The sequence below is a fragment of the Helicoverpa armigera genome, chromosome 20 (assembly GCF_030705265.1).
Source record: "Helicoverpa armigera isolate CAAS_96S chromosome 20, ASM3070526v1, whole genome shotgun sequence".
NCBI lineage: Eukaryota > Metazoa > Arthropoda > Insecta > Lepidoptera > Noctuidae > Helicoverpa > Helicoverpa armigera.
The window spans coordinates 10,183,166-10,207,967 of record NC_087139.1 but is presented as its reverse complement, the minus strand read 5'-3'; the positions used below and the strand labels follow the sequence as shown (position 1 = coordinate 10,207,967).

Sequence of the window (24,802 nt, the reverse complement as noted above, 5' to 3'; positions counted from 1 at the left end):
AAGCATTCGCAGACTATTGGGGCACTTTTACTTTATTATAAGCCCATCTGAGATCCACTGAGGTAGGGCAGAACGAATTGAAACACACTGTATTATGTTCTACTTTGAACTTTCCAGTATTCACTTGAAATGGACCTGAACCTACCTATACCTTGTTTGAAGTAAGTTTGACATGTGATTTGTCTCGTCAGGAACTGGTGAACTAATGAGGGCTCACTTAGAGAAGTTTGAGCGGCAAGTTTCAGGAAGATAAATGAAGTACGTAGTTATTTTACTGGGTGCACCCAAACAGATTTCGCAAGTTACAACAAGGATTAAATGTCTGATTTTGCACCTAGAAATCTTTACTTACAACGTCAGTAAGTGGCACACATACGAACACAGATAGAATGTAAATTAAGAGACCTAGTTCTGAGTATATCACTCTTAAAAACATCAGAGATAAGATAGACAACTATCACAAGTGAACTAAGACAATGTTACAGTTTATAAAACAATTCGGGGCCACCTACATACAGTTGCAGATATTTACAAGCGAAGACATCGATTTGTACAACATTCGGCACAAGATGTTAAAATACTCCACATTGGAAAGTTAAACACACAGACAGACAGACGCTCACTTACTTTGTATGTCTTTATAATTGACACGCAAGCTCAGCCTGCCTACCACCTCACTGCCTGCAACATAAGTCATACAGTTCACATACTTCGAACGATAGAAGAAGAAATAATGCGGCAATTTGAGATTACAAATGTTTATAAGAATGGGCAACGATCTTTCTAAATGTTCCATCATTTGACAATTTACGATCAAGCTCAGTAAGCCACTATTATGATGCAAGACGAGACGATGAATCAATATTCAGTTAGCTTAGTGAGTAGTCGATACACGTGGATTGTCAAGTCAGGATACTTGTACATATCTGTTTCTGCGTACATAATAAGGGCCTTAAAGGTACCTCACAGTACAGTGACACTAGTAATTATGTACTGAATGAAAAATTACTGATGCACTCGAAACACAGGTCTGGCGAGCTCCCAAACTTGAGCCGAATTATGTCAATAACCTGCTTGGACCGGTTCCAATGACTGTTATAACGGAAATATTAGAAAACTATTCGTCAGCCAGAAAAAATGCTGGTTTATTGACTTTCTTCCTAATGAGGCTCATCGATACAATAGCGTGATTTGGCATTGAATCCCTCTGATTCAAGACTGCGGTGACGTTTGTATTATGGCATATTTTTATTTCAATCCAACTACAGTAAGAGTCGAAATCATTTTCTGACGCAACCACACGTAACTTAGATGTGATGACATCTTTTAAAATTCAACTGAAATATGCACAATAAGGGTGTCATACGGATGTAATCCTTCTCACTTTATTTAACATGCTTTGAGAAGGTTTGTGTTTGGAAGCACTCATGCTAAGAATTTTGAAAACGGCAACTTTTTGTCTTTATTGGAAACTGGAGAAAATTTGCCTCTAGTCAAGCAAAGACCATTAGAACTACTAGCGCACATTTTGGACCTCTGCCGACTACAGCAAGAAAAAAGTTCCAATACGGCATTACATGATTCATGTTTCTCTGTATAGTGTAGTATGTTGTAACTGGCATGCACCCAATAACCGGGAACCGGGCGCTGATTGAAAATAATTCTGTTACGCGAATCGTATACGTACTTTGATTCTTCGACACTGATAGATGTATTTTACGGCACGTGGATAAGAAGAAGTCTGTTTTGCAATTCTGAGTGGGTTAAATTTTTAAATGGAACATCAGAAGCTACACACACATTGATAAAGAAAACGTTGCGGAAATGTATCTAAGGCCTGTTGCGATAAACCTCATCATAAAACTGAGAAAGTACATGATGATAAGATATGAAGAAATATAGTAGTGTAATAAATATTTTTAATGAACAGAACACGGTTTAAACGAACAGTGTCGGAAGAAACTGTTTAATAACATTATCAGAATCGACAAGGTGCAAAAGTGAACGGGATAACACAGCAGCAAGCCGACAAAATTACTGGCTAATGTAATGAAGCCATTAATACGGGAGTGAATGAGAATATATTTCGGTAGGCCACTTGATATTTAGCGCAGGCTTAGAGGTCAGGGAAAGGAGTCCTGTAACGCGAGCCTAATTAGCTTTTTCGTAATCATGAAGGTCAAGGCTCTTCTGCTTAAAAACCTGAACACGTAAAATACCTACGTTTAATTAAAGTAATTCATGAAAATAAGTAATTAACAAAGCTGCGTATAATAGCAGAGAACAATTCCGACACTTCAGCGGGTATCGTATTTCAGAAGCCTTTCAAAAACCTTCAGAAACAGTGAAGTGTGTTTATTTGATCTCATTTTACTAACACGAATAAAGAAGTCAGGTTGCCTTCAATAAAAGGTCTTCAAAAAATTCCTCAAGTACAAAAAATTCAACCGACAAATCTTGATATCTATAGTTCCAAACACGCAACGGCTTCTATTGTCATCTAAGGACACAAGAAGATATCTAGGGAAGAAAAACATGTGATTGTCACGCGGCTCTTCTTCCCACAACTCCGTGAGAGTAATGGTAGTATAATATCTAAACAATCTGCGGCTTCCGTTCTCTCGCACGGAACAATTGAAATGATGATATTACGTAAGTTACAGTATATTTTGTCACTCAATTATGTTGAAGTAGCTGAATGAAGTATGATGTTTCGAGAGTATGAAGCGTAATGCGAATTTGATCTCTCATATATCAAATTAATATTACAAGGCTGAAGAGTTTGTTTGAACGCGCTTATCTCAGATATACTATTAGAAAAACATTTCAGTGTTAGATCGCCCATTTATTAAGGAAGGCTGTAAGGCTTCATAACCGGGTGCAGTTCTTGCGTGACGCGGACGAAATTGCAGACAGAAACTAGTTGAAACAATGACAATGGGAAATTCTTTATGAAGGTTTAGACTCAATATTTCTACTCGCTTACGCAGTAGGTTCTTCAATAAAAATCCGCGTAATATACAGTCAAATAAATAACGTATATGAGGAATATGAACACGCGAGATATTGAGCTATAAATAACCAAATGGCCGGCGGAATAAATTATCACTTTATCATGTAAACTCAGATTATTCAAATGAGTTCGTTGAACCAAAACTAAGTATGTCATTATGCTCCACATTCCGTTGTTTTATATTGTGTTTGGTTATAGATATTGTAAACATGTAAAACGCATGATGTAAGGAGATTCCAGTAAAATTGTCCGCGAACAATGAGTACGCATGGTCGCTCTACTAGAATATGTTCGCACACAAGTTTGCAATTTCGCGAACATTTTAAGATATGTTCGCACGGAATTTATTACTGTAAACCATCCTCCGAGCCTTTTCCCAAACTATGTTGGGGTCGGCTTCCACAATTCAATTTATTACTGTAAACCATCCTCCGAGCCTTTTCCCAAACTATGTTGGGGTCGGCTTCCACAATTCAATTTATTACTGTAAACCAAAAGAAACATTTGTGTGCAGTAAAGTCACAGAAAATACAATTTTTGGATACGTTAGATACGGTACGATAAGGAAATAGTTATATCCACATCTGTGAACATATGTTTGAAGATCAGTGGTATTCTACAAAATGTCTACCTAATGGAGTATGTATTGTAGGACAAAAGGACCATAAATATTTCGTGTATTCAACATGTCTATTTGCCTAAAAACCGTGTTGCAATCTACAGAATAGGTCATAAGTAAGTAGTTATATGAGATAACATAATAATGAGGATATTGCACATAATAATATGTAGTTATTGAATGAGAGGAAAAATATTCCATCAATTAAATTCGACGATTGATTACATTCATGAGGTCTGTAACAATGGTTGTTATTACTCAATTGATATTATTGTAATTACTAAAGTTACTAATTGTCAGTTAAAGAAAGATTAGTGTCTTCAATAAAGTATGATAATATTATCTTTTCGAATCTAGTAATGAGGAGACAATTTTTGTTTGTTTGTACTCCGAAACTACTGCTCCAATTTGAAAAATTATTTCACTGTAGGAAAGCTACAATCTTCCCGAGTAACATAGGCTCTTCTATCTCGGTAAGGGCAGTAGTTCCCACGGGACGCGGGCGAAACCGTGCGAAAACGGTATAGTTTAGTTTAAAATGGCTCCAGGTAAATAGACAAAATCTGTGCTATATTTGACCCTATAAATTAAATAGTCCTCATAATATTCATTACAAAACATTGTCATTATTTCGATAACTTATCTTCCTTCCTATATCGAGCGATTGCTTAATCTCCAAACATTACAAATTAAAGCTACCATTTGATACACCAGCTTAAGATAGCCCTACTTTTACGATAACTTGTCAATCGGTATTATGATGAAATTAAAGTATAATTTCCTATTCGGACTTGTGGGTACACAGTGTACTAATAAAATGAAGAGGAATATTTTTTTTGTCTGTATATTTGCAAGCTTAAGGCTAAGAAACTACTGAACCGATTTGAATAATTCCTTCACTATTGTAAAGCTTCACTCTTTCCAAGTAACATAGGCTATTTTATCTCCGTACGAGCAGTAGTTCCCACTGGACGCTGGTGAAACCGCGGGAAAACGCCTAGTTGATAACAATTAGGTATACATGTAATCGGTAATCATTTTCATACATGTTTTTCTTGTCACATTACCATAAGCAATAATAAATATTACAGCGCCAGCCACGGTACGTTTTTTATCGACAGGCAACGATAAAAAAAAAACTTTCAACCGTGAAATCAATTTCATTGGTCATTTGAAACGCGTAAGTTGTCAAATGTAACTAATTCGGTTAATATTCATGAAGTTTGTCGTGATAGCGTTGACATAATTATTAATTAAAAATTCCTAATGTGGATTTCCGCCACTTTTATATAGGTAAAACAGCAAAAATGGAGGAGAATGTATATATTTTATTTTAGCCATGGATCGTACCTCATTAGTCAAAATAGATGTTCTAGTATCTATATTGGATTTATGGTGAAGTAGACTAAAATTCAGCACTCTTCGAACGTCAAAATAACATGAGACAACCCCCAAAAACGCCCGCTCTTCCGCACTTCCTATGTGTTATTAATGGGAAGAAGAAGTGGCGGGACAAACTCTCCAGCAACAAAATACCACAAATCGAAACTTGTATGCTCACAAACCTAAACTAAACAACATACTCCTAATATCCCAAGAACAAACATAAATGATTACCACAATAAACATAGCCGATAACGGCCAGGTTTCGAAAGCCGATATCCGTAGTCTAGCCGCAAGGAAATACTCGGCATACCTGAACATTAGTGTTGAACTAAACTGCAGGGCAGTCGTGCTAACTGGGGTAACGACACTCTTGTCTGCTGCAGAATATGTTAATAGCCTATTTACTGTAGGCAATTATTTTAAATGGAAACATTCTTAAAGATAATGTTAGGGTTTATGCAGACTGGTGATGGCAGATCTATACTAATATTATTTTGAAATCAATTTTTAGGAAATCTTTTATAAATAGAAAAATATTTAGAGGACATGTCAAAAGGATAAAATGTGGGCTATTCTAAAATACTCTGAAAAGAATGGATGGATCCCTGATGACGGAAGGAAGACCAAGGAAACGCTGGAGGAATGACTTGAAGTTTTTGAGATGCGGAATCACAAACTGTGTCAAAATAAAAGCTACCTTAGTAGCATTAATCATTAAGTAATGTATCAAAGTCCGATAGCCACATTGACTATTAACATAAACAACATGCATAATGCATCTTGCAGTCCTAACAAATTCCGTCAGCAATCTCCCTTAGACATACTTCAAATATTTCAACCGTATTCACCGCAGACAAATATCTCCTCTATTTCGCATTCTTGTAAAGATAACGGGTTCACTAATAAAACTGGTTTAGTATTTACTATAATGGAAATGCATCAAGCCTGGCTAGGTTCTGTTATCGCAATGCGCCTGCAATGTATTGGTAATACTAATCTTGAACCTGGCTATTGTTGAAGTTAATGTTATTTGAAACACTGATCGGTTCAGTGCAATAACTTCTAAAAGTATTCTTAAAAAGTTTACGAAAACGATGTTTTCTTGATAGGAATTAAACTGATTTTGCCAGTTTTGAGTAATTAATTTATACTAACACAATAAAGAGGAAACATTTGCTTGTTTCTCTGTACTCAAAAGGCTCACTGTTGGAAAGCTGCACTCTTCCCGAGTAACATAGGCTATATTTTATCTCGGTACGGGCAGTAGTTCCCACAAGGCGCTACTCCAAAAACGGCTACTAACTTCTAAAAGTATTCTTAAAAAGTTTAGGAAACCTGTGTTTTTTGATAGAAAGTTAAGTTTAGTAACTACAAATATGGATGCCTAAAAATCCTAGGCGTCAGCTTGTGAGTACGCTACGCTCAGTTATCAACGCATCATCAATTTATAGAATTGCTTGACAATGGTCTGAGCGATCTTTAGGCTCGTTGCTTTTATTGCTAAATGCTATTGTTATTTGACCCAGTAAAACTGACAGTCACGGATAGAATTAAATAATAGGAGGTAAGATAGAACTTACGTATGTTTATGTTGCACTATATTGCTCGAAACAATGCACGTGAATAAAAATGCAAGTGTGATCTCTTCAATATAGAGTACATGCGCATAAGTAGGTAGTATTTTTGGAAAATAATGTCTAGACTGCAATTAAATATTTTTAAGTAGGTACAACATCTAAGTATGTAGATATGCACTTTACAAACGTAAGAAAAATAAATTATTGACATATTTTGTACATAAAAAACTAACAGTTATAAAAAATATTATAAATAATAAAAATATATTACTATAAAAATATCGTTATGCCATGTCGCTTATCTCTTTGTTCAAAAATAAATGTAACGGTATAATACAATGTTAAAAGAGTCAATACAGTAATCTACATTTATGTCACATACACATACGGTAAAAAACACATGTAACTGCTAGTTGCATACGCATTATGTAAATGTCTGCTTGTCCATGCCTAACCAATGACTATGTGGAACGGACTTTACGATAGAAAGAAACCGACCGGATTGCCATCCTTTTGTATCGATAACCTACTGGGAAAATCAGAAGGCTGATTGGATATTATTGAAGGTATCCTTAATATATTGCTTTGCTACTATTTTGCCTGTTTTGTCATTTGAACATTTTTGGCAGTCGTGACGGGCAGTCAGATCCAGGAAGTCTTACCAACGGGTACTAGGCTGCCCGGGTAACTAGGTTGAGGAGGTCAGATAGGTAGTTGGTCCTTATAAAATAATGGTACTCAGCTGCTTTCGATTAGACTGGAAGCCGACTCCAACATAGTTGGGAAAAGGCTAGGCAGATGAGCTGCCTATAAAAAAAAAACAAAGCCATGGCGGTGAATCTACCGAGCACACACAGTCTTGCTTTGGAGAAAAACTTTTGTAAAAACAAAAGGTGAAAACTGCAGAACAAAAGATAGTTTTGAAGCTTTTAGAAGTTGTAAGTATTCATGGCAGACGAGCAGCTTTACGAGCTGTAAGTTTCAGCTTGCAAGTAGGAAATATTCATGTATTGTGAAATGGAAATATTTCTGTTACACGAATCATATAATAATTTTCGTCTCTCTAGTGCCCAAACAAAGAAGCATACAATAAAATTAAATGAGATGTCCATAAGACAATGATGGTTTGTCTGAAAGGATGACATGAATAAGAAAGGAATGTGGATGTATGTTAACACCAGCTTCCACCAGTGATTACACCCCCGGATATACGTACATAGCCTTCTTTGAGCAGGAAGCTATCTAACAATGAAATAATTTTTCAAATCCGTCGCCAATTTCCAAGTTTAGCGCGGTCAAGCCAACAAGATCACACATATCCTTAACAAAGAACACTTTCTCTAAAAAGCTAAGTAAGGCAAGTCAAATCACTTACGCATACCAGTCGGAAATGGACATGTGTTGGCATGTTAAAGTTATGCAAGCACAGCTTTCTAAATCAACGGGTCTGATGGTGTCATTAGCAGACATACCGACAGATGTACTAACTGACAACTACTGCCATGATTTCTTCCGCGATGGATGTTTTTGCAGGACGATGGCAATCGTCATAAGCTTGAGCCAGTTTTGTTATAAGACTGCGTATACGAGTATTGTGGAAGTAGATTAATCATTTTATGTAGGTTTAACTTCAAGTACTTTTTTCTGAGATCAGTTTTTATGCAAGGTAGGTACGACTAAGTGATACTCCACAAAGGGAGAAGCCATCCAAAAGGCACAGTATAATAGTTGGTTTTTGGATCAAAGTATTTTTATGCCCCAAAAAAGTTATAGATAAACTTAATTAGCGTAATTATGAATTCACACAGACTCAAAATAATCATCTGTGAACGATAACAAGCCTGTACCCTGCACTTGACATTGTCATGATCAAGTGCACTTCCTAACCACAAGTAACTGAATACTGTTCCTACACCACTTGATATGCAGTCACATTCCGTGGCCGAGAACCTACGATATCATTCAATACTAATTACAGTGCTAGCTAATTAATTTTGCCGGTATGAAGTTGGTCTACTGGTTGGAACTACTGATCTGATTTGGAAAATTGTTTTATTTTTAAATAGCCCATTTATCGAGGAAGGCCATAATCTACTTTTTATCCCGGTGCGAGAAATATGTAATTCCTAATGTAAGAATATACAGCTCTCATCCTATAACTTTGCTGTTCTGAAGTTAGCCGTCAAAAGTATTTTTGCCCAAGTAGCTGCGATTTCTAACTTTCAAAAGGATCATTACGATGCTAATTGTAATGTAAGGAATTTGATTGGCGGAGGAAGGTAACTGACCGGCAAAGGACTGGATAAGTAGGCGTTCGAGTGCATTGCTGATAAGATTACGAAAACAATATCTTGAACATTGATATGCACAAATAATCGTATGTTTTTTGTACATTGTACTGGTAGCTTTGGGTTTTTTGCAACAAACTCGCCAGTTTGTTCAACCATTTCGTCTTGCCAGCAAAACCACATGGGAAGTGGTAAAGGGCGAACCTTTATGGGAATTTCTTCTGTGAAATTTACCTTCAAACAGTGCTGGTTTTCAGCCCACTATGAATAACTGACTTTTTATTGTGCCTTATTTTGCACAAATTCAATTACAAAAAATCTTATATTTTCTGACAACTTCAGATAAATTAGTTGATTGTTTTTCCTACCGTAACATGTGGGATATAACGGTAACAATACGACATACAACCTAGGTCAAACAAAAGATTGCAACACTTCGATAGCATGCGCTTGCGACTGTCTACTTTTAATCGATACAGCCTTCGATCGGTGTTATCGAGCCAGCTTTAACCGATATCCATGTATTAGTTGAATGGAGATTGTTAAAACTTGGCATTGGGGAGATATAACATAAGAACGGAGATTGGTTTAAACTAGCTTCAATTTAATTGAACGATGATTCAGCAAAATATGACCAAGTTGCCTAGGTCAGAACGCATTATGTAGTTTGAGGAAAACATGGCAAGTTTATTCACAACTAATATTTCTTAGTATTCGGCTACTTTATTAAAAGTGCATACTGTTAGGACGAAAATAATCCTGATTAATTACTTAAGGACACATTCCACTGGATCTAAGATGTAGTTTTTCGATCAAATACTTATAACAAATAAGCTATCAATCATACACCTAAATTCATGCATACTTTCAGAAGTCTATTTAGCAAATACTTTTCCATAGACAGAACATATCCCGAGGCGATGAAACTGGCCACAAACGAGAGTCAAAGCCTAAACAAGAAGCGTTAAAATCGAGAACAATATGAAGCACGTTGTCGAAGACCCCATATTAGGAGTACAGCACTTCGCACACTTTCACTGGATCGTGACAGACAGACGTAAGACCACGCAATGCGCCAAAGGGGTCACGCCAGTGGGGTCACGGTAACAATGAACTACAGAACTTTAACTACCCACTTACGGATGTTCCCGATATTTTATATGTTGTGTTGTTTTGCTGACGAGATGAGAATTTTAATTTTCTCTTGTAAGCAAATACACATGTAGATAAAAAATTGAGAACGCATTATACTGCTAACTGGCAACCAACAATATAGGTCATATGATATGTGTCGGTTTTTTTTGTCTTCTAAACTAGACATCAATAAGATTTCTTTAGCAGATTTCCCAAGATGCACGTGGAAGTACAAGAATCCACTCCACCAGTGCAATCCAAAAGGGTAATAGGATAAAAGAATGTCGAAGATGCGTGTGAAATAGGAACAGAACATGTTCCCACTAAAGGACGACATGCTGCAAAAATAAACAAAGCAATGAAAGCGGATATATATCAAATACCATGCATTTTGTATAAACAAACGAACAACCGGACTTATTACATGTCTAGAATTTTGGCAAAACAAACTAGAACTCAGCCAGTCCCAGATACAGTTATATTTAGCGGTATTTATTATACCTGACTATAGTTTGGTTGTGAAAATAGCAATATAGTTCACGTGGGAGTTGGCGATACCAAGAAACTTAGTGTTAGGGAATACTAGGAAAAAAATGTTAGCTTACAAATCTTTTTTTCTTCCTTGAAAGTGTTGAAAATTATTAATTTTGAAAACTGAGGAGATTTATTTTCCCAAAAACAATAACAAGAATTTACGATCATTAATTGTATTATTTAAGGGAACAGCTCATGAGGACCAACAAATACTCATCATAGTTGTCTTATTTAAAACCCAAAAAAAGAAACCTGACTCTACCATAAAACAGATTAACCAAAACTCATTAAAAACCAGCTTTATGGCCACTTAATCAACCAGTTCCCCGAAACGCAACACGGCATCCATAGACAGCAGTTTTGAAATAGGAACCTCTCGGCCTAACGAGCGCGGGAACCGACCTACCGACCTTTACGCAAGCGGACCTTGGCAACTGGCCGGGACTGCACGAGGAAAGTGGGTTTGGGGATCACTGCCGCATACTTGGGTCTGAGGAGACCGCCAATTGCGTCATAAAGTTCTTTTGGGACAAAGATTTTTATACAAATAAAAGGGTCCAGGATTTGAGATCGTGCTGAACCCTGGAGGTGCTCAAAAAGCAACATATTTTTCTTTGATAGTTAAAATTTTTGCTACTACAATCTTGCCACCAATTTGCAATTGCCACAACAGTATATAAAAACCAGGTTTTCTTTAATTAACTCCAGCTAGAGTCAGATCAAAATTAAGTGGGACAAAAAATCGCTTGCGTCATACGAGAAGAAATGCGGACCTCAAAATGATTACTGTCGCGTTTTGGCATTTAATTTATGGCTTATCGAATAAATAATTAAAGTTTTGTTAGCCGAAAACTAAGTAATAAGTTATTAGAACAGACGTCTAGCACACATTAAGAGGTCATTGAACCCCAACTGTACATATTTATTTTAGACATAATGCGCATTGTTTGTGCCCACATACTTAGCTATGTGGGCTTGTGGGCGACTCCCTTGAGTAATATTCACGGAGACTGATTTACTGAAATATTATGTGGTAATGAGACAAGTCACCCGTGCAAAAAGAATAAATGTTTCGAACCCTAAAACTTATGCGCTTGATTGATATCTATGGCAAGATCACCTAAATTGAACGCACCCTAATTGTTAAGAAGAAAACAATACGCGAGCTTTTTTATCTCAGTACCAATGTTGTGTGTGTACCAATGTGTTTATTATGAAAAAAAGTATATAATTAGGCGACCTTATTTCTCTCGTGTAAATAGAGCTCTGATATTACTGATATTTACGTTTACATAATGAAAGCTGTAATCAGCTCTTTATTATTAGCCATAGTAAGTACCTACCTATATGTACCTATTTAACGAAAATGATATGTCATTGTTGATCATACGTGGCTTAGAATAATACGTAGTACGAAGTTCACGTAGTTTGTCACACAATGTATTTCGACATGTTTAATCAGGTATATTTAAATGACTAATGCATTTGCATTTGTAATTTTGGTAATATATTTTTTCATTTTATGAGACACCAGCCGCTTTCACCCGAATCCCGTGGGAACTACTGCCCGTACAGGGACAAAATATAGCCTGTGTGACTCGACTTTGTTTCGGCGGGAAAACTGATTCCAAAATGCTTGTGAAAAACTTATTTCAAATCTGATTTGTACAAATCTGAGGCTGATGTAATTATGATGACTTGGTTATTAATAAAATAGATACAGGTATTATCTCAATAATCAAATGCACAGTCAACATGACCATACATAAAGATAGATACCTATACTTTTTGCTACAGTCCTTCTAGAGATCAAACAAGTTTGTACATAAACAGAAATTAATTCTTAATGTTGGCAACAAGATAACGATAAAAAAATAATAAGCTACAAAACTGCAAAAAAACTGCTTTAAAAACTTGTATGTATGCACACTGCTGGCGTAAGCTTCTTTTTTGTATAAAAATACTGGTTGAAATCTGTATGCTCAACACAACAAGTTTGGTAAACTTTGTACCATAGATATAAATAATCACCTATAAGGTTTTTCTACCTTGATTATAATATTCTGGTTTATTCCATTGCCTCTAAACAAAATGCTATCTGGTTATTAATAGGAATTGCATATGCAGTGCAGTTTACATGGTCATTTTAATCTGAAACAGGACCTGAACTTTGAATTCATTTAATTATCTAAGGTATCACACACATCAAGTGATTAAATGACTCAGTTAAAATTACTTTGCACAACAGTTACGGATATTTACTAGCACAGACCTCATGCAATCTGTCTAATATGTTGCGTAAAACAGCAAAATGATGCAAAATGATATCAATATTAGCTTCAGACTTATTTTCAGCAGTGGATGTCCTATGGCTGAGCTGATGATGATTAGCTTCAATAAAAGTTACTTTTGTTGTTCAAACGGACAAGATTACCGAACTGGTTGCTAACACTTTTTATATTATAAATTCAACTTCTTTAACTGCTTGTATGTCGCTAATTGGCAAACAATAGAAAATCAATTGTGTCCTGCATATATCTGCGCTCTGACATACAACAAGTTAATCTTGATAGTTAAATCCTATTTTACATAAATACAGATAATTATTTTATATCATGACCTTTGTAAAGTTCAAGGTAGATTATGGACAATAAATGTTAACAGCTGCAATCAACTGACTTGCATATTAAATGTAATGCAGAACATATTATCTTAGCGGATAGTAAGTAAAGGTTTGCATAAAAACTATATTAATTTTTGTATACGGACAAAGATTGGGTTGATTAAATACTTATGAAACTTTCAATTTCTATTTTCTACCTGTATTAAAAAAGAAACAGGAGGATTGTTGTACTTAGTAAAAAGTTTAATTTTAATAGTATTCTCCTTTGCGTATGTGTGAATAAAGAATAAAAGTCTTCATTAGAAAGTGAACTATGAATCAGCAACAGTTTGAATATCAACAAGTTATTTAATAAATATAGTTGTTCAAATAAATATAGTTTTTTTTTTTTTTTTTTTAATCTTTATTTTTTTGGGGGTTTTTGTCCAACAAGGACATGCCAACCCCATCATACCTTGTTACAAGATGAAATCACTTAAAACTATGTATAGATTTAAATATAGTTGTAGAAAGGGAATTATAAAATTCCCAAGTGAAACCACTGTAATAATCAAACAACGGCTATTACAACGTTGTGGAATTACACTCATTCTACTGATAAAACAATAACATTGCTATTAGCAAAACATTTCATAGTCCATTAATATCAACCTTGAAATCAAACTCTTTGTGCTCTAAGCTATTCCATGTTTTGAATTAAAAATCAAAAGCATATGAGTTGTCAACACTTAATGACTGGCAAGTTACAAGAGTCAGATTGTTCACACACTGTGAAACATTCTAATTGGATGCGAAAGGAAACATTCGAATATTTAACGTCCGTGTTGTGGTCTAAAACAATGCAATAACACTCGACGTACGAGCAAAGTTCAACACGTCGCCTAAGGTTAAACCCGCGCAAATAAACAACATTAATTACGTTCTAGCGCACTTAACCTCAGCTAATATCGAATATTACAACAAAACAATGTAATACCTGAGTGGAGGCTCCTGTCCGCGCCCCCGGTCATGTTCACTACAGTCTGTCCGACCGTGCAACGGTACCACTCAACGCGTCAGGCGGGCGGCGCACTCCGCTCCTGGCGGCCCAGCACCACAAATCCACGCAGCAATTATAAAAAGAACCCAATTTCAATGTCACAAAGGTAACACGAGGGTAACGGGGCTCGGCGACGCAGCCGATCCGCACTGACGTCCGCGATACTCACTAACCACGCGCTCTAACCATAAATATCATAACATAATTTACCTTCTCCCTCATGGTAATTAGTTTCTCGATGTTTATGTCCTTCGACTTCAGCCATATTCAATTTATTTATTTCGAGATCTGACTGGACTGAACATAGCGACGTAAAATTTTTCCAACACGACGCAAGTTGACAACCTTACGGAGGAAAAAAGACGTGTCATACTGTCAAAGTCAAAGTTGAATTATTTTATTTAAAAAGTTTAACTTATTTTTGTGTAAAAAATAAGCAAATTTTTGCACGTTAGTTCGTTTCAGTTAATACTTGATACTGTTTATATTTTTCACGCAAAACTCATATTTCGTAAATCATTTGAACAAATGGTGCGTTCGTGTTAACGTTCAAAATGTTAATCATGTCATAGATAACAATCGTATAAAGCAACACTATAAGTATGGTAACACCAACCATAAAAAATATACTTAATTTTTGAAAGAATGAAATAAATTAATTTTCATGAATAAAACTAGGTAATATCTAAAATGAAACAGCTCTTTATGTTTTTCTAAACACTGACTGACTCTGAGGAGCAGATGTTTACTGATGTTGATGCCTTAGGTAGTGAATTCATCTATAATTTTGCACTCAATGTAGTCCCGTCCCACTACACTTAAAAGTTAGACAACTGAAATTTTTATAATAACTTTATTCAATCAATTTGGCCTAAACATAATAGCATTCACATTTTTAATTATAAAGTTTGTGTTACATTTTCATAGTACTTATATTTTAATCAGTATTTCTATTTTGCTTAAAACATAAAAGTATACAGCTTAACAAATCCATCTTACAGAGCTAACACACCATCATTCAGGATTTATTTATTGTTAGATATACCTTTACATATATCTAACAAAGTTACTCCTAGATATCATCAGAGTTCTGCAGGGTGATGAGGCCTTGATATTCCATCTCCTTGTACATGATATCCTGGTTGAGTGTGTGCAGAATATCCTGGAATCTCTGTCTCAGAGCCAAGTTCTCCATTCCAGCGATCTCATGCTGAGTTCTCTGTCGCCTCTGTTTCAACTCCTCAAGTTCAGTGCTCAGCTGCTCAATCCTTGTTGACATATTCTCCTTAGACATGTCTCTTGGTTGGTAATCACCATCATCCTCAGAAGATAAGCCTCCACTCTTGGACATGCCAGATGCAGCTGGTGTAGTTGCTCGACTGTGGCTTGGGAATGATTTTGGAGCCATTTCTTGTGGAGATTGGAACATGTGTGAGCGGAATTGGGTTGGTAGAGGCTCCCTCTTTGATGGTCCCTCACCATGCATGGAGTTAGTGTCTGATAAGCGGCTGTCATAAGCCGACAGTCTGCTGTCTTCCATCTCAACATTGATGTTATCATCTTCCAAGTCAGAGTCACTGACGGCTCCTCCAAATATGTCCACAACGTTGGAGGATTCCTGGTTTGACACATCAACAGAAACAGACTCTCTTTTAGGATTACGCTCAGCTTTAGTCTTCTTCTCAGGCTTGACGTTGATGGGTACATTCTGTTCTTGTTTGGGATGATCATCCTCTTCTTTGATGACCTCCCAGGTAACACTGACAGCTTCATTGTCAGCCCTCAGTAGCCTCTTCACTTCTTTTTCGATCTCTGGAGCTTCAACATACTTCTTTTTCAACGTTTTTCTGAATCGTCGCTTGCGCACGTTTTTAGTAGGAGGCGTGATACCGTGGGGCCATAGGAACTTCTTGTCTACTTTGTAGGGATCTTTTTTCTTGTTTTTTGCTGGCGATTCCTCTTCGGTAGATGGTTGGTCAGGTTCCTCTTTGCATATCATCATTTGGCAAATGTCTGCAGTTTTGTAAAAACTTTTGTTGTCGATTGTTTTCAATGATTCTATGATTGTGGGGAGGTCCACGATCTTGGCGTGCATCAGCCAGTGGTCGAACCTGACCTCGCCCTGGCGCATATCATTTTCTATCTGTATCGTCAGTCGGTTCTTCAAGTTTTCTCCAGATTTAAGCACTTCTCTCAGCACTTTCGAAGGCTCTTCGGGCAGTCGCATCACGAACTGCGATTCCAGCTCCGTTGGGTACTCCGGCTCCCTTTTTTCTCGGTTCATGGTTGCTACGAATGTTGGATTTCACGTTAAATAACCAGATTGTAATTGTATTAATCACAATAATATTAAATTAAAGATAAACATTTCACTGCTATGTGTTCTAGAAATTGACATTTGACTTTTTTTTGTTTGACTTTTGAGAATCAAATGTTGCTATGCTAGAAAACTAAAGAGTGATTTCGAAGAATTTCGATACTTGCACTGTACAGCCATTTCAATCACAATAAACTTTAGTTCTGAGTGTAGGACAAAGAGTAAAAAAATAAGTAGGATAGTGTAAGAACTGTTGGTGTAGCTGTTTAGTTGCGTTATAGTGTTTTATATGGTTTAGATGGTCTTTTACGTGCAATAATAAAAACACAGGACACACGCAAAGAGCAACACTTGTCCCAAAAAGTCACAGGAGTGGTCACATTACTCATCAGTTCTGTCATTTAATTCTGAGAAGGTGTCAGATTTCCTGAAAACAAATCCTATAATTCTAAATAAAAGTAACAGAATCAAACAGTTCTAACACAAAATGCAGGTAAATCAAGAACCTGGGCATAGGAGAATAATATTTTAGAAGTTGTATTTGTTCAATTTGGTGTTAAACATGGTGTTTATTTTTAGAATCCAAATGAGGATACAGAATGGAACGATGTACTCCGAGCGAAAGGAATTATCCCGCCAAAGGAGGCGGAGATATCAGAGGACCAGATAGTTAACATGATAGAGCAGACCATTCAGCAGAAACAGGCTGAAAGTCAGTATAAACAATACTTATAGGTTAGGGTGACACCTGTTGCCTAAAATGGCAAATAATCATGTTATAATTTATAGTAACCACAAGATTACTCATGAAACCTCATCAATAACTGTTAACAAATGCATCTGCATCATAATTTCAACCATAAATATAACAGTTTCATCTATAAAGCGGTTGTTCCAGTTGAGCAACTGTATATAATCTCAAGTAACTGTAAAGTCTCTAAATATTTTTAGAATTAATTAAGTTGCTTCTCGTCAGTAATTTGAGACAAAACTACAACATTTGTAAGCCATTTCATTGAACTTACCATTATTATATTGCAGAGGACAAGCAACTATCAGAATTAGATTTAGATGGCCTTGATGAGCTCGAAGATTCGGAAGACGAGGCGGTCATAGAGGAGTACCGGCGGCGGCGCATCGCCGAGCTCAAGCGACTAGCTGAGAAGCCGAGGTTCGGAGACATCCGGGAGGTGTCTGGCCAGGACTATGTGCAGGAAGTCAATAAGGCTGGGGAGGGGATATGGGTGGTTATACATTTGTATAAACAAGGGTGAGTTATATAAAAAGCCATTGATATGATATATGAATAACAATATATTTTTTTTATTACGGAAATCAGTAAATACAGATAATAGAAGAAGGAAACAGGACAATGTTTCCTCTTGTCATAGAGTATTCATATTCTTTACTGCAGTACATAGAGGTGTAAATATAAAAAAAGTATTTAACTTATAAACATGTGACTTTGTAAGTAACAAAAAACATTTACAGCAATATACCTAGTCTTACCAGTTCTGATCACAAATTGTAACTTAAAATGGCTACTCAGTTATTTAGCAAAGAATAAAATAAAGTCAGAAAGTATCAATACCATGTTTTAATATTCCAGCATCCAGCAATGTGCCCTCATCAACCAGTTCATGCGCCAGCTAGCAGCCAAGTTCCCCTACACCAAGTTCCTGAAGGCAGTCGCCCAGACGTGTATCCCCAACTTCCCGGAGAGGAACCTGCCCAGCGTGTTCGTGTACTTCGAGGGTGACATGAAGAAGCAGTTCATTGGATCTGCTGATTTGAGAGGAACCTCACTTACTGTTGATGGTATCTGGTTGTTTAATGTTATAATAATGTCTGCTATATCATATTTTTTTAAAAAAGCTGTTTGTTACTGCTGGGGTTTGTATTATATGGAAAAAACATTATTCATATAATGTAAAATTATACCTAACTATAAAAATGAACTAAAATAAAATGATAATTTTAACAACTTCCCTGTCCCATGAGTTATACTATGTGATACACACAGATTAACTAGTGTGTTAGCATCCTGGACAGCTATGTTGTTAAGCTGTAAATAAATAGAAGTTAACATCACGATTTATATTCTTTTCAGAGTTTGAGTACTTACTTGGCCAAGTTGGTGCTGTAGACACGAAAATAACAGAGGACCCCAGACCAAAGATTAAAGACAAATTGTTCACTGACCTCGGCTCCAATGACTGGTGATAACTGGTGATTAGTGCAGTGTGGTGATTACTGGTGATTAATGTTCCCAGTGGACTGTCGACGCTTGGTGCGGGTTCTGTGCTTTACTTGTGCAAATTATTTATTTTTAATTAGTGAATGTTTAAGTATTATGTAATGAAATTATTTTATTTACTACAAATACATACAGTTTGTTGTATAAAGCATTATTTTCAGTAAGTAAAAAATATTTTTTGATAAATAAATCAAATGTCTGGATTATCACAAAAGTGCATTTTGTTATTGTAATGTTTCACAAACATTTGTCTGAATTTAATAATAGGGGTTAAAGTATGAAATTGCCGATTTGTACTGAAAACCTAAATTGTATTTTTTTTAAATTTTTAACAAACTTATTTAATCAAAATAGTTGCCATTATTATCTATACATTGCGGTCATCTAATAAGAAGGTCATTTATGCCTTTACGATAGAACTCTGAGGATCTAGACTGCACAAACAGTGTGAAAGAATTTTGTTCTGCCTCCTGGGAAGAAACTTCTTGTGACGTAGATAATTGTCCAAATCACAAAAAAAATGGTCGTCCGTTAGAGCAAGGTCTGGCGAATATGGAGGAAGACGAATAGTTTCCAACTGCAGTTCCTGAAGAGTTAAAACGGTTTATTTTGCTGTATGAGGCCTCGCGTTGTCATGGAGCAATAGCGGTGAAGGTCGATTCATGAGTCGTGGCTGTTTTACTGCTAATTTTTTCAACATTATTCGGTGTTCGGCTGGGTATCTGGGTAGTTTGACTAGGATCGGCGTTCACCGTCTCTCTTAATTTTTCGTTAATCACCTGTCAGGCGGTCTTTCTCATGGCTCGTTCTTCAAGTCGAAGTTTCCACCACGAAAGCGTTTAATCCAAAATCGCACGGCGCGTTCTTTAGCAGACACCTCTTCAAATGCAGCATTGATATTGCGGGCTGTTTCTGCCGTTCAATCCCGCGTCGGAACTCATATTCAAAAATTACTCAAATTTTCGCAGTATCCATCTTTCTTGTTTAAGTTGAATAACAAAAACAATTGAACATCGATAATCAAATGTTTCACATTTTTTAAAAGAAGAACATCACAGAAACCACGTGAAAAAAGTTCCATTCGAAAACCTCAAACCATGAAGACTCTATGGCAATTCAAAAACCTACTAGAATAAAACGGCAATTTCATACTTTAACCCCTAATATTGTGTTGTCACACAAAAGTTCTAAAAATATTTTTAGAATTGCATTTTTGTACATTGTGTGAATATTAAAATTAAAACAAAAAGAAAAATGTTTTTATTCAATGTTTATCACTATTTACAGGGGACACTTATATCTAATTACTAATACAATTTCAATATTCGTTATTACAAAACGATGTTTCTTGATAAAACCATAGTAAGACATATTTTATCGTGATCTTCATTCCTAAGAGGTTTACACAGCTAAAAATCCTCCAGATATTTCATAAACCTCATCCGATTAGGTCCACAATTTTTGATCAGTCAAATCCAATCCAGTTTTAACAATACAGATTCAGTACAAAACTTAACTTCAATTTTTTATTTTTTTTTAGACACTACCAACATCAGAACTTTGTCCAGCATGAATCTCTGAACTCAAGGGTGCATTTAACAGCCCCTATGCAAGTTGATAGTAGTAACACACTTAGCGATGCAGGGCTCCACGGGGTGCCGCGACTTCAGCCCTAAGTCGAACACGCGCATGAGTACCTTGGCGGCGTGCTCCTGCATACCCACTACTATCTCTGGTAGCTTGTCCAGGAGGGATTGAGTCACTTCGGGCTGGTGGGAGTCTAGGCATTCTAGGACCGCTTGGAGACCTGGGAATAGGGTATATATATAAGTTCGTTTTTGATCGACGTCTTAAAAGTTGGAGTTATTAATTCGGATGTTTGCATTTTTTGATACAAGGTAATGTTAAAGATTTTTTATTTATATTTTTACGTTTTATTATTGGTGACATTTGTTAGAAACTTAATAATTTTCTGAATTTTATTCTTAAAAATACTAGCGTACAATTATTTCTATTTATGTGTCATTGACGTGGATAAAGTAATAACGAAATATCAATTCTTGGATAAAATGTTAATCAATTTATATTTTAAAATTAAATGTTTGTTGATTGACAATACTCTTAAAGCAAGTGAAACAGTAACTTGATAGTTCTGTAGACATATTAGAATTGATGACTGACCGGGGTTGGTATCAGTAACAGCAGGCAGCAGTTTTGCCAGCAGGGCCAGCGCAGTAGTCCTGAGTGGCGCGTGAGCAGCGGCGGCGTGCGGGGCCGCGGCGCGCAGCAGCGTGCCCGCGCACGCTGAGCCGCCCCACGCACCACCGCGACGAGAGCCCCATGCTTCGATCTCCTGCAGGGCAAAGAAGGAATTATAAATACGAGCTAGAAATGATCAAACTGAGTTAAGATATACAGATAGCAGCAATCTTAGTGCCCCCACGTATTAGACGGCCGCTGGCTGCGTGCCCTAAAAAAACAATTATGATGAAGAAACGAACTTTAACAAAGTACTTATTATTCAAAGATTGTCTGTAAAGCCGCGTACGCACGTACGAACAAATTTGTTGCGTTACATGATATGCAACAACTTGGTTCGCACGTGCGCGTACCACTATCGAACATCGAACACTCTGTTCGTCAAACATGTTCGCGGCGATCCTTGTAGTGTGTTCTGTATGGACGGTGTTCGAAGCGCTTTAATAACTTCACAATCGACCACTTCCAACGGCGCCGTCATGGCTACTAAGATAGAGTTCACGACTGTTGTTCGCGAACTCGACTCGAACTATGTTTGCGTACGTGTTCGAATATGCCGTCCATACGTACGAACCAAATGTTCGGGTCTGGTGTTTGTGTTCGCTATGTTCGTGTTCGTACGTGCGTACGCGCCTTAAGAGATTGCTTTTGAGCGATAAGTCCGCCTATTGTACTCACACATATTTGTTTGAAATGGCCTTATCGATTTTTGGTGTACGATAAAGAATATTCTATCTATCTATTACAATCAACTTTTTCGTCGTATAGTCTCGCTTCCATCAAAGCTGATTGCTTACCTGCAGTAGCCAGTGCAGGTTGTCAGGCTCGTCGTAGCGCCTCTGCAGCGCCTGCAGCGCGAGCGGCGGCGGCGCGGCCGACGCGGGCGCCGACACGTCCGCCGCCTGCAGCGACGACAGCGCCGGCGTGTTGCTGGGGGAGCAAATGTGCAGTTTAATATTACTGATATGTTAGACTGACTGAATTTATATCGGGTGTGTCGTTCACAATCACATTAAATCATATCGCATATACTTTATGATATTCTATGGCGAATTGTAAAAAAAATAACCTAATCCATTCAGTGGTTTAACCACAGGAGGCATTTTTCGTTTTTATAATTTACAACATCATGTGTAAAGCAGAGATAAAGTTAGGAGTATCGTATGTTTTGATCAGGTGACAGCTGTCAGTTTTCAAGGGAGAATTTCAGTTGTTTGTAATAACTGACTTTTATATGGTGTTCTAATTTTTGCACATTTTTATTCCATTTACTTTGTTTGAAAAAATCATTTTTTTATAATTACGTATTTTTCTTTTATCTTTGTGTTAATCGACATATATTAACCAGTATATTAACGCATTTCATTTAATGTGATTATGAACGACACACCCGATATAGCCAAACCGAAATACTCAATGCCGGCAAAATTAGGAGTGTGCTTAATGCACATAGGGTCGCCGCGTGGCAGTGTCTTATCTGCCACGACGATGGCAGCGCCGCTATCGACGCCCAAGCGAAAGAGGCGATCAACTTAGCATTGGCTTTGACTCCAACATTTTAATATCTACTTATTGGGCTAGAATGAGGTATTTTTATTAGGAGCAATACTTAGTTATTAATGCCATAAAAAAGTGTTACTTTCTGAAAAAAATATAGAACTTTGTTTCCCATAAATGTTAAAATTGCTAAATAACAGTATTGTATGATGATGATGTCCTCCTAGCGATTATCGGCTACGGCGGCTGTTCTCATGTAAGGAGATTAGCCAGCTGCGCAGGACATATTGAAGTGTACAGGCATTTGCGCAGACACAGGTGCACTCACTATTCCTTCACTGGTATAGTGATAATACTTACGCAATAGTATCTTTATGTGCATGCAGCAGAGCCCCGGCGAGTTGTGGGCGACACGCCAGGTACCTCCGCAGTAGTGCACCCACGCGGTGCAGTAGGACTCCGCCCGCCTGTGCTCGTGCTAGTGACAGGAAGCACTCTAGGATGCTGTGTAGTTCTGCACTGGAATATAAACATGTAAAACTTATGTTAACAAAAACGCCATATAGCAGAGTGATTTAAAAAAAAAATCGAATGTTAACATATTGAACAATGACATTTGCTTTTTTAAATTTTTCCACCAAGGTGAACATAAAAAGTAGCCTGAAAAATTTTAGTTACTTTAGCGTAGAATTATAAAATAAATATCCTCCTTATAAAATAAACAAAATAAAAATACGTACTAAAAAAATATAGGTAGATGCTGATTATTATAAATCTATACATATAATAAATCTGTAGAGGAGTAATTTTTGTACAATGCAGAAATTGAGAAAAAAAATAGCCAGCATGTTAAAAGATAACTAACAGAACCCATTTCCATCATTTTTGTCATTTTTGTCTGTTTGTCTGTTTATCTGTTTATCTGTTTGTTCGTTCGGGATTCACGCAAAATCTACGAATTCAATGCAGACAATGCTTATATACAAAAATTCTACGTAACTTGAGGTATTACTTAGTTTTTGTTTCATCGAAATCGATTCACTCTATCAAAAGATATGATTAATTTTGTGAATTCAAGATGTAAAATGTTACGACACGCAATCTGTTGGTCAAAACTGAACATTTGAAAGTTGTACTTATATTAGTTGATCGGCCTATTATTAATCTTTACACAGAAAATCACACCATAAGTAACTACGGAAGAAAAAAAAAATGAAAATTTTGTTTAGCCAAGGTTAAAGTAGCTCCATCTGTGGTAAAAATACATCAAATTTGTCAAAGGAGCGAGGTGATGGTAATGACAATTAATTACCATACATTCTTTATAGAGGATTATTATTTCAACAGATGGAGTTGTGTATTTTCCGTAATTCACCATATTTAAACACGTAGTGTAATTTTTCGATAGACATTTCAATACTGTTTGTCAGTTTGCCGTACCACATCAAAATCCAACTATAATTATTACCTTGATGAAAGGAAAATTAATAGTTCTCAGCCAAATTTAAAACGGTGCCATCTAAATTATTTTTTGAACATTATGTCAAAAATGATGACTTTAGTGGAACAGTTAATTATCATTTAAAGTTACAGATGGAGTTCATATCAGGATTTTTTCATAAACATAGTTTAGCTTATCTTCCACTAATGTGGTGGCCTTAAAACAAATTACTTTGAGTGAGTAGTATTAAGTAGACCTTAATTATTTTTTCTGATGCAAAATATGTAAACTTAATCCTAGAAGAAAGGAAGATCTATCTCTCGCAAGCGCTGCTAAGCGTGAGGTAGGTAATGTAGGCTTCTGTAGCTTTGAAAACAAGCCCAGATACAAAGTGCAGATAAGAAATGGGAGCTTTCTCGATTTAATACCATACACACGGGAACCAATTTAATACCATGGAAACGTACAAATTACGCGTCGCATACCAGAGACATGCTTAATTTCAACTTCTGATCGCAAATACACTGTTCACGATTACGAACAGTCTCAGTAAGACCCGAGCCAAGTCTAAAAAAACACCTTTTGATGTCATTCATAAAACTACGTTTGATGTCATTCAATTACAAAGACAGAATTGTTCTCTGTTGCAAATCCTATCCACCTATATCCTATCCTAATCCAGCATGCATTGCAGGTGTGCATTGCACAAAAACCAATGGTATCCTATTCGAGAAGTCAAAAGAGTCGGCCTGCCAACGTCAGCGTTTGCGCTAAGCAAGTGTTCTTAATAGTACCATCAGAATTACATCCATCGTTGA

General features: G+C 36.6%; 4 protein-coding genes across 18 annotated transcripts in view; 1 reads left to right on the top strand and 3 right to left on the bottom strand.

The window, feature by feature from the left end:
- Positions 1–14,609, bottom strand: part of LOC110377377 (atlastin) — a 30,852-nt gene extending 16,243 nt beyond the window's left edge. For 3 of the 15 annotated variants that reach the window (XM_049848578.2, XM_021336256.3, XM_049848583.2), the window contains exons 1-2: positions 14,151–14,417; positions 628–681 (exon numbers count right to left, since the gene is read on the bottom strand). In XM_049848578.2, the coding sequence (XP_049704535.2) occupies positions 628–681; positions 14,151–14,184 (88 nt within the window). In that variant the 5' untranslated portion in view covers positions 14,185–14,417. The other 12 variants (XM_064039948.1, XM_021336259.3, XM_021336261.3 and 9 more) reach the window with 9 other exon arrangements.
- A 449-nt stretch (positions 14,610–15,058) lies between these two features.
- Positions 15,059–16,607, bottom strand: LOC110377373 (transcription initiation factor TFIID subunit 7). The gene has a single exon (XM_021336240.3). It carries the CDS (start codon positions 16,495–16,497, stop codon positions 15,286–15,288), a length of 1,212 nt encoding a protein of 403 aa, XP_021191915.2. The 5' UTR covers positions 16,498–16,607; the 3' UTR covers positions 15,059–15,285.
- A 262-nt stretch (positions 16,608–16,869) lies between these two features.
- Positions 16,870–18,935, top strand: LOC110377383 (viral IAP-associated factor homolog). Its single transcript, XM_021336272.3, has 5 exons — positions 16,870–17,023; positions 17,110–17,242; positions 17,572–17,800; positions 18,140–18,348; positions 18,641–18,935. The coding sequence occupies exons 1-5, from the start codon at positions 17,018–17,020 to the stop codon at positions 18,751–18,753; spliced, it is 690 nt and encodes a 229-aa protein (XP_021191947.2). The 5' UTR covers positions 16,870–17,017; the 3' UTR covers positions 18,754–18,935.
- A 135-nt stretch (positions 18,936–19,070) lies between these two features.
- Positions 19,071–24,802, bottom strand: part of LOC110377348 (integrator complex subunit 1) — a 28,859-nt gene continuing 23,127 nt past the window's right edge. The window contains exons 41-44 of the mRNA XM_064039873.1: positions 22,904–23,062; positions 21,844–21,976; positions 20,969–21,140; positions 19,071–20,594 (exon numbers count right to left, since the gene is read on the bottom strand). Coding sequence (XP_063895943.1) covers positions 20,383–20,594; positions 20,969–21,140; positions 21,844–21,976; positions 22,904–23,062 — 676 coding nt within the window. The 3' untranslated portion in view covers positions 19,071–20,382. The remainder of the gene's footprint in view (positions 20,595–20,968; positions 21,141–21,843; positions 21,977–22,903; positions 23,063–24,802) is intronic.

Bases quoted from the DNA above. Each gene is read 5' to 3' on its own strand.
- LOC110377373 (XM_021336240.3), bottom strand. From the start codon at position 16,497: ATGAACCGAGAAAAAAGGGAGCCGGAGTACCCAACGGAGCTGGAATCG.
- LOC110377383 (XM_021336272.3), top strand. The intron at 17,243-17,571 runs GTCAGTATAAAC...ATTATATTGCAG, and splicing joins TCAGCAGAAACAGGCTGAAA to AGGACAAGCAACTATCAGAA. The intron at 18,349-18,640 runs GTATCTGGTTGT...TATTCTTTTCAG, and splicing joins AACCTCACTTACTGTTGATG to AGTTTGAGTACTTACTTGGC.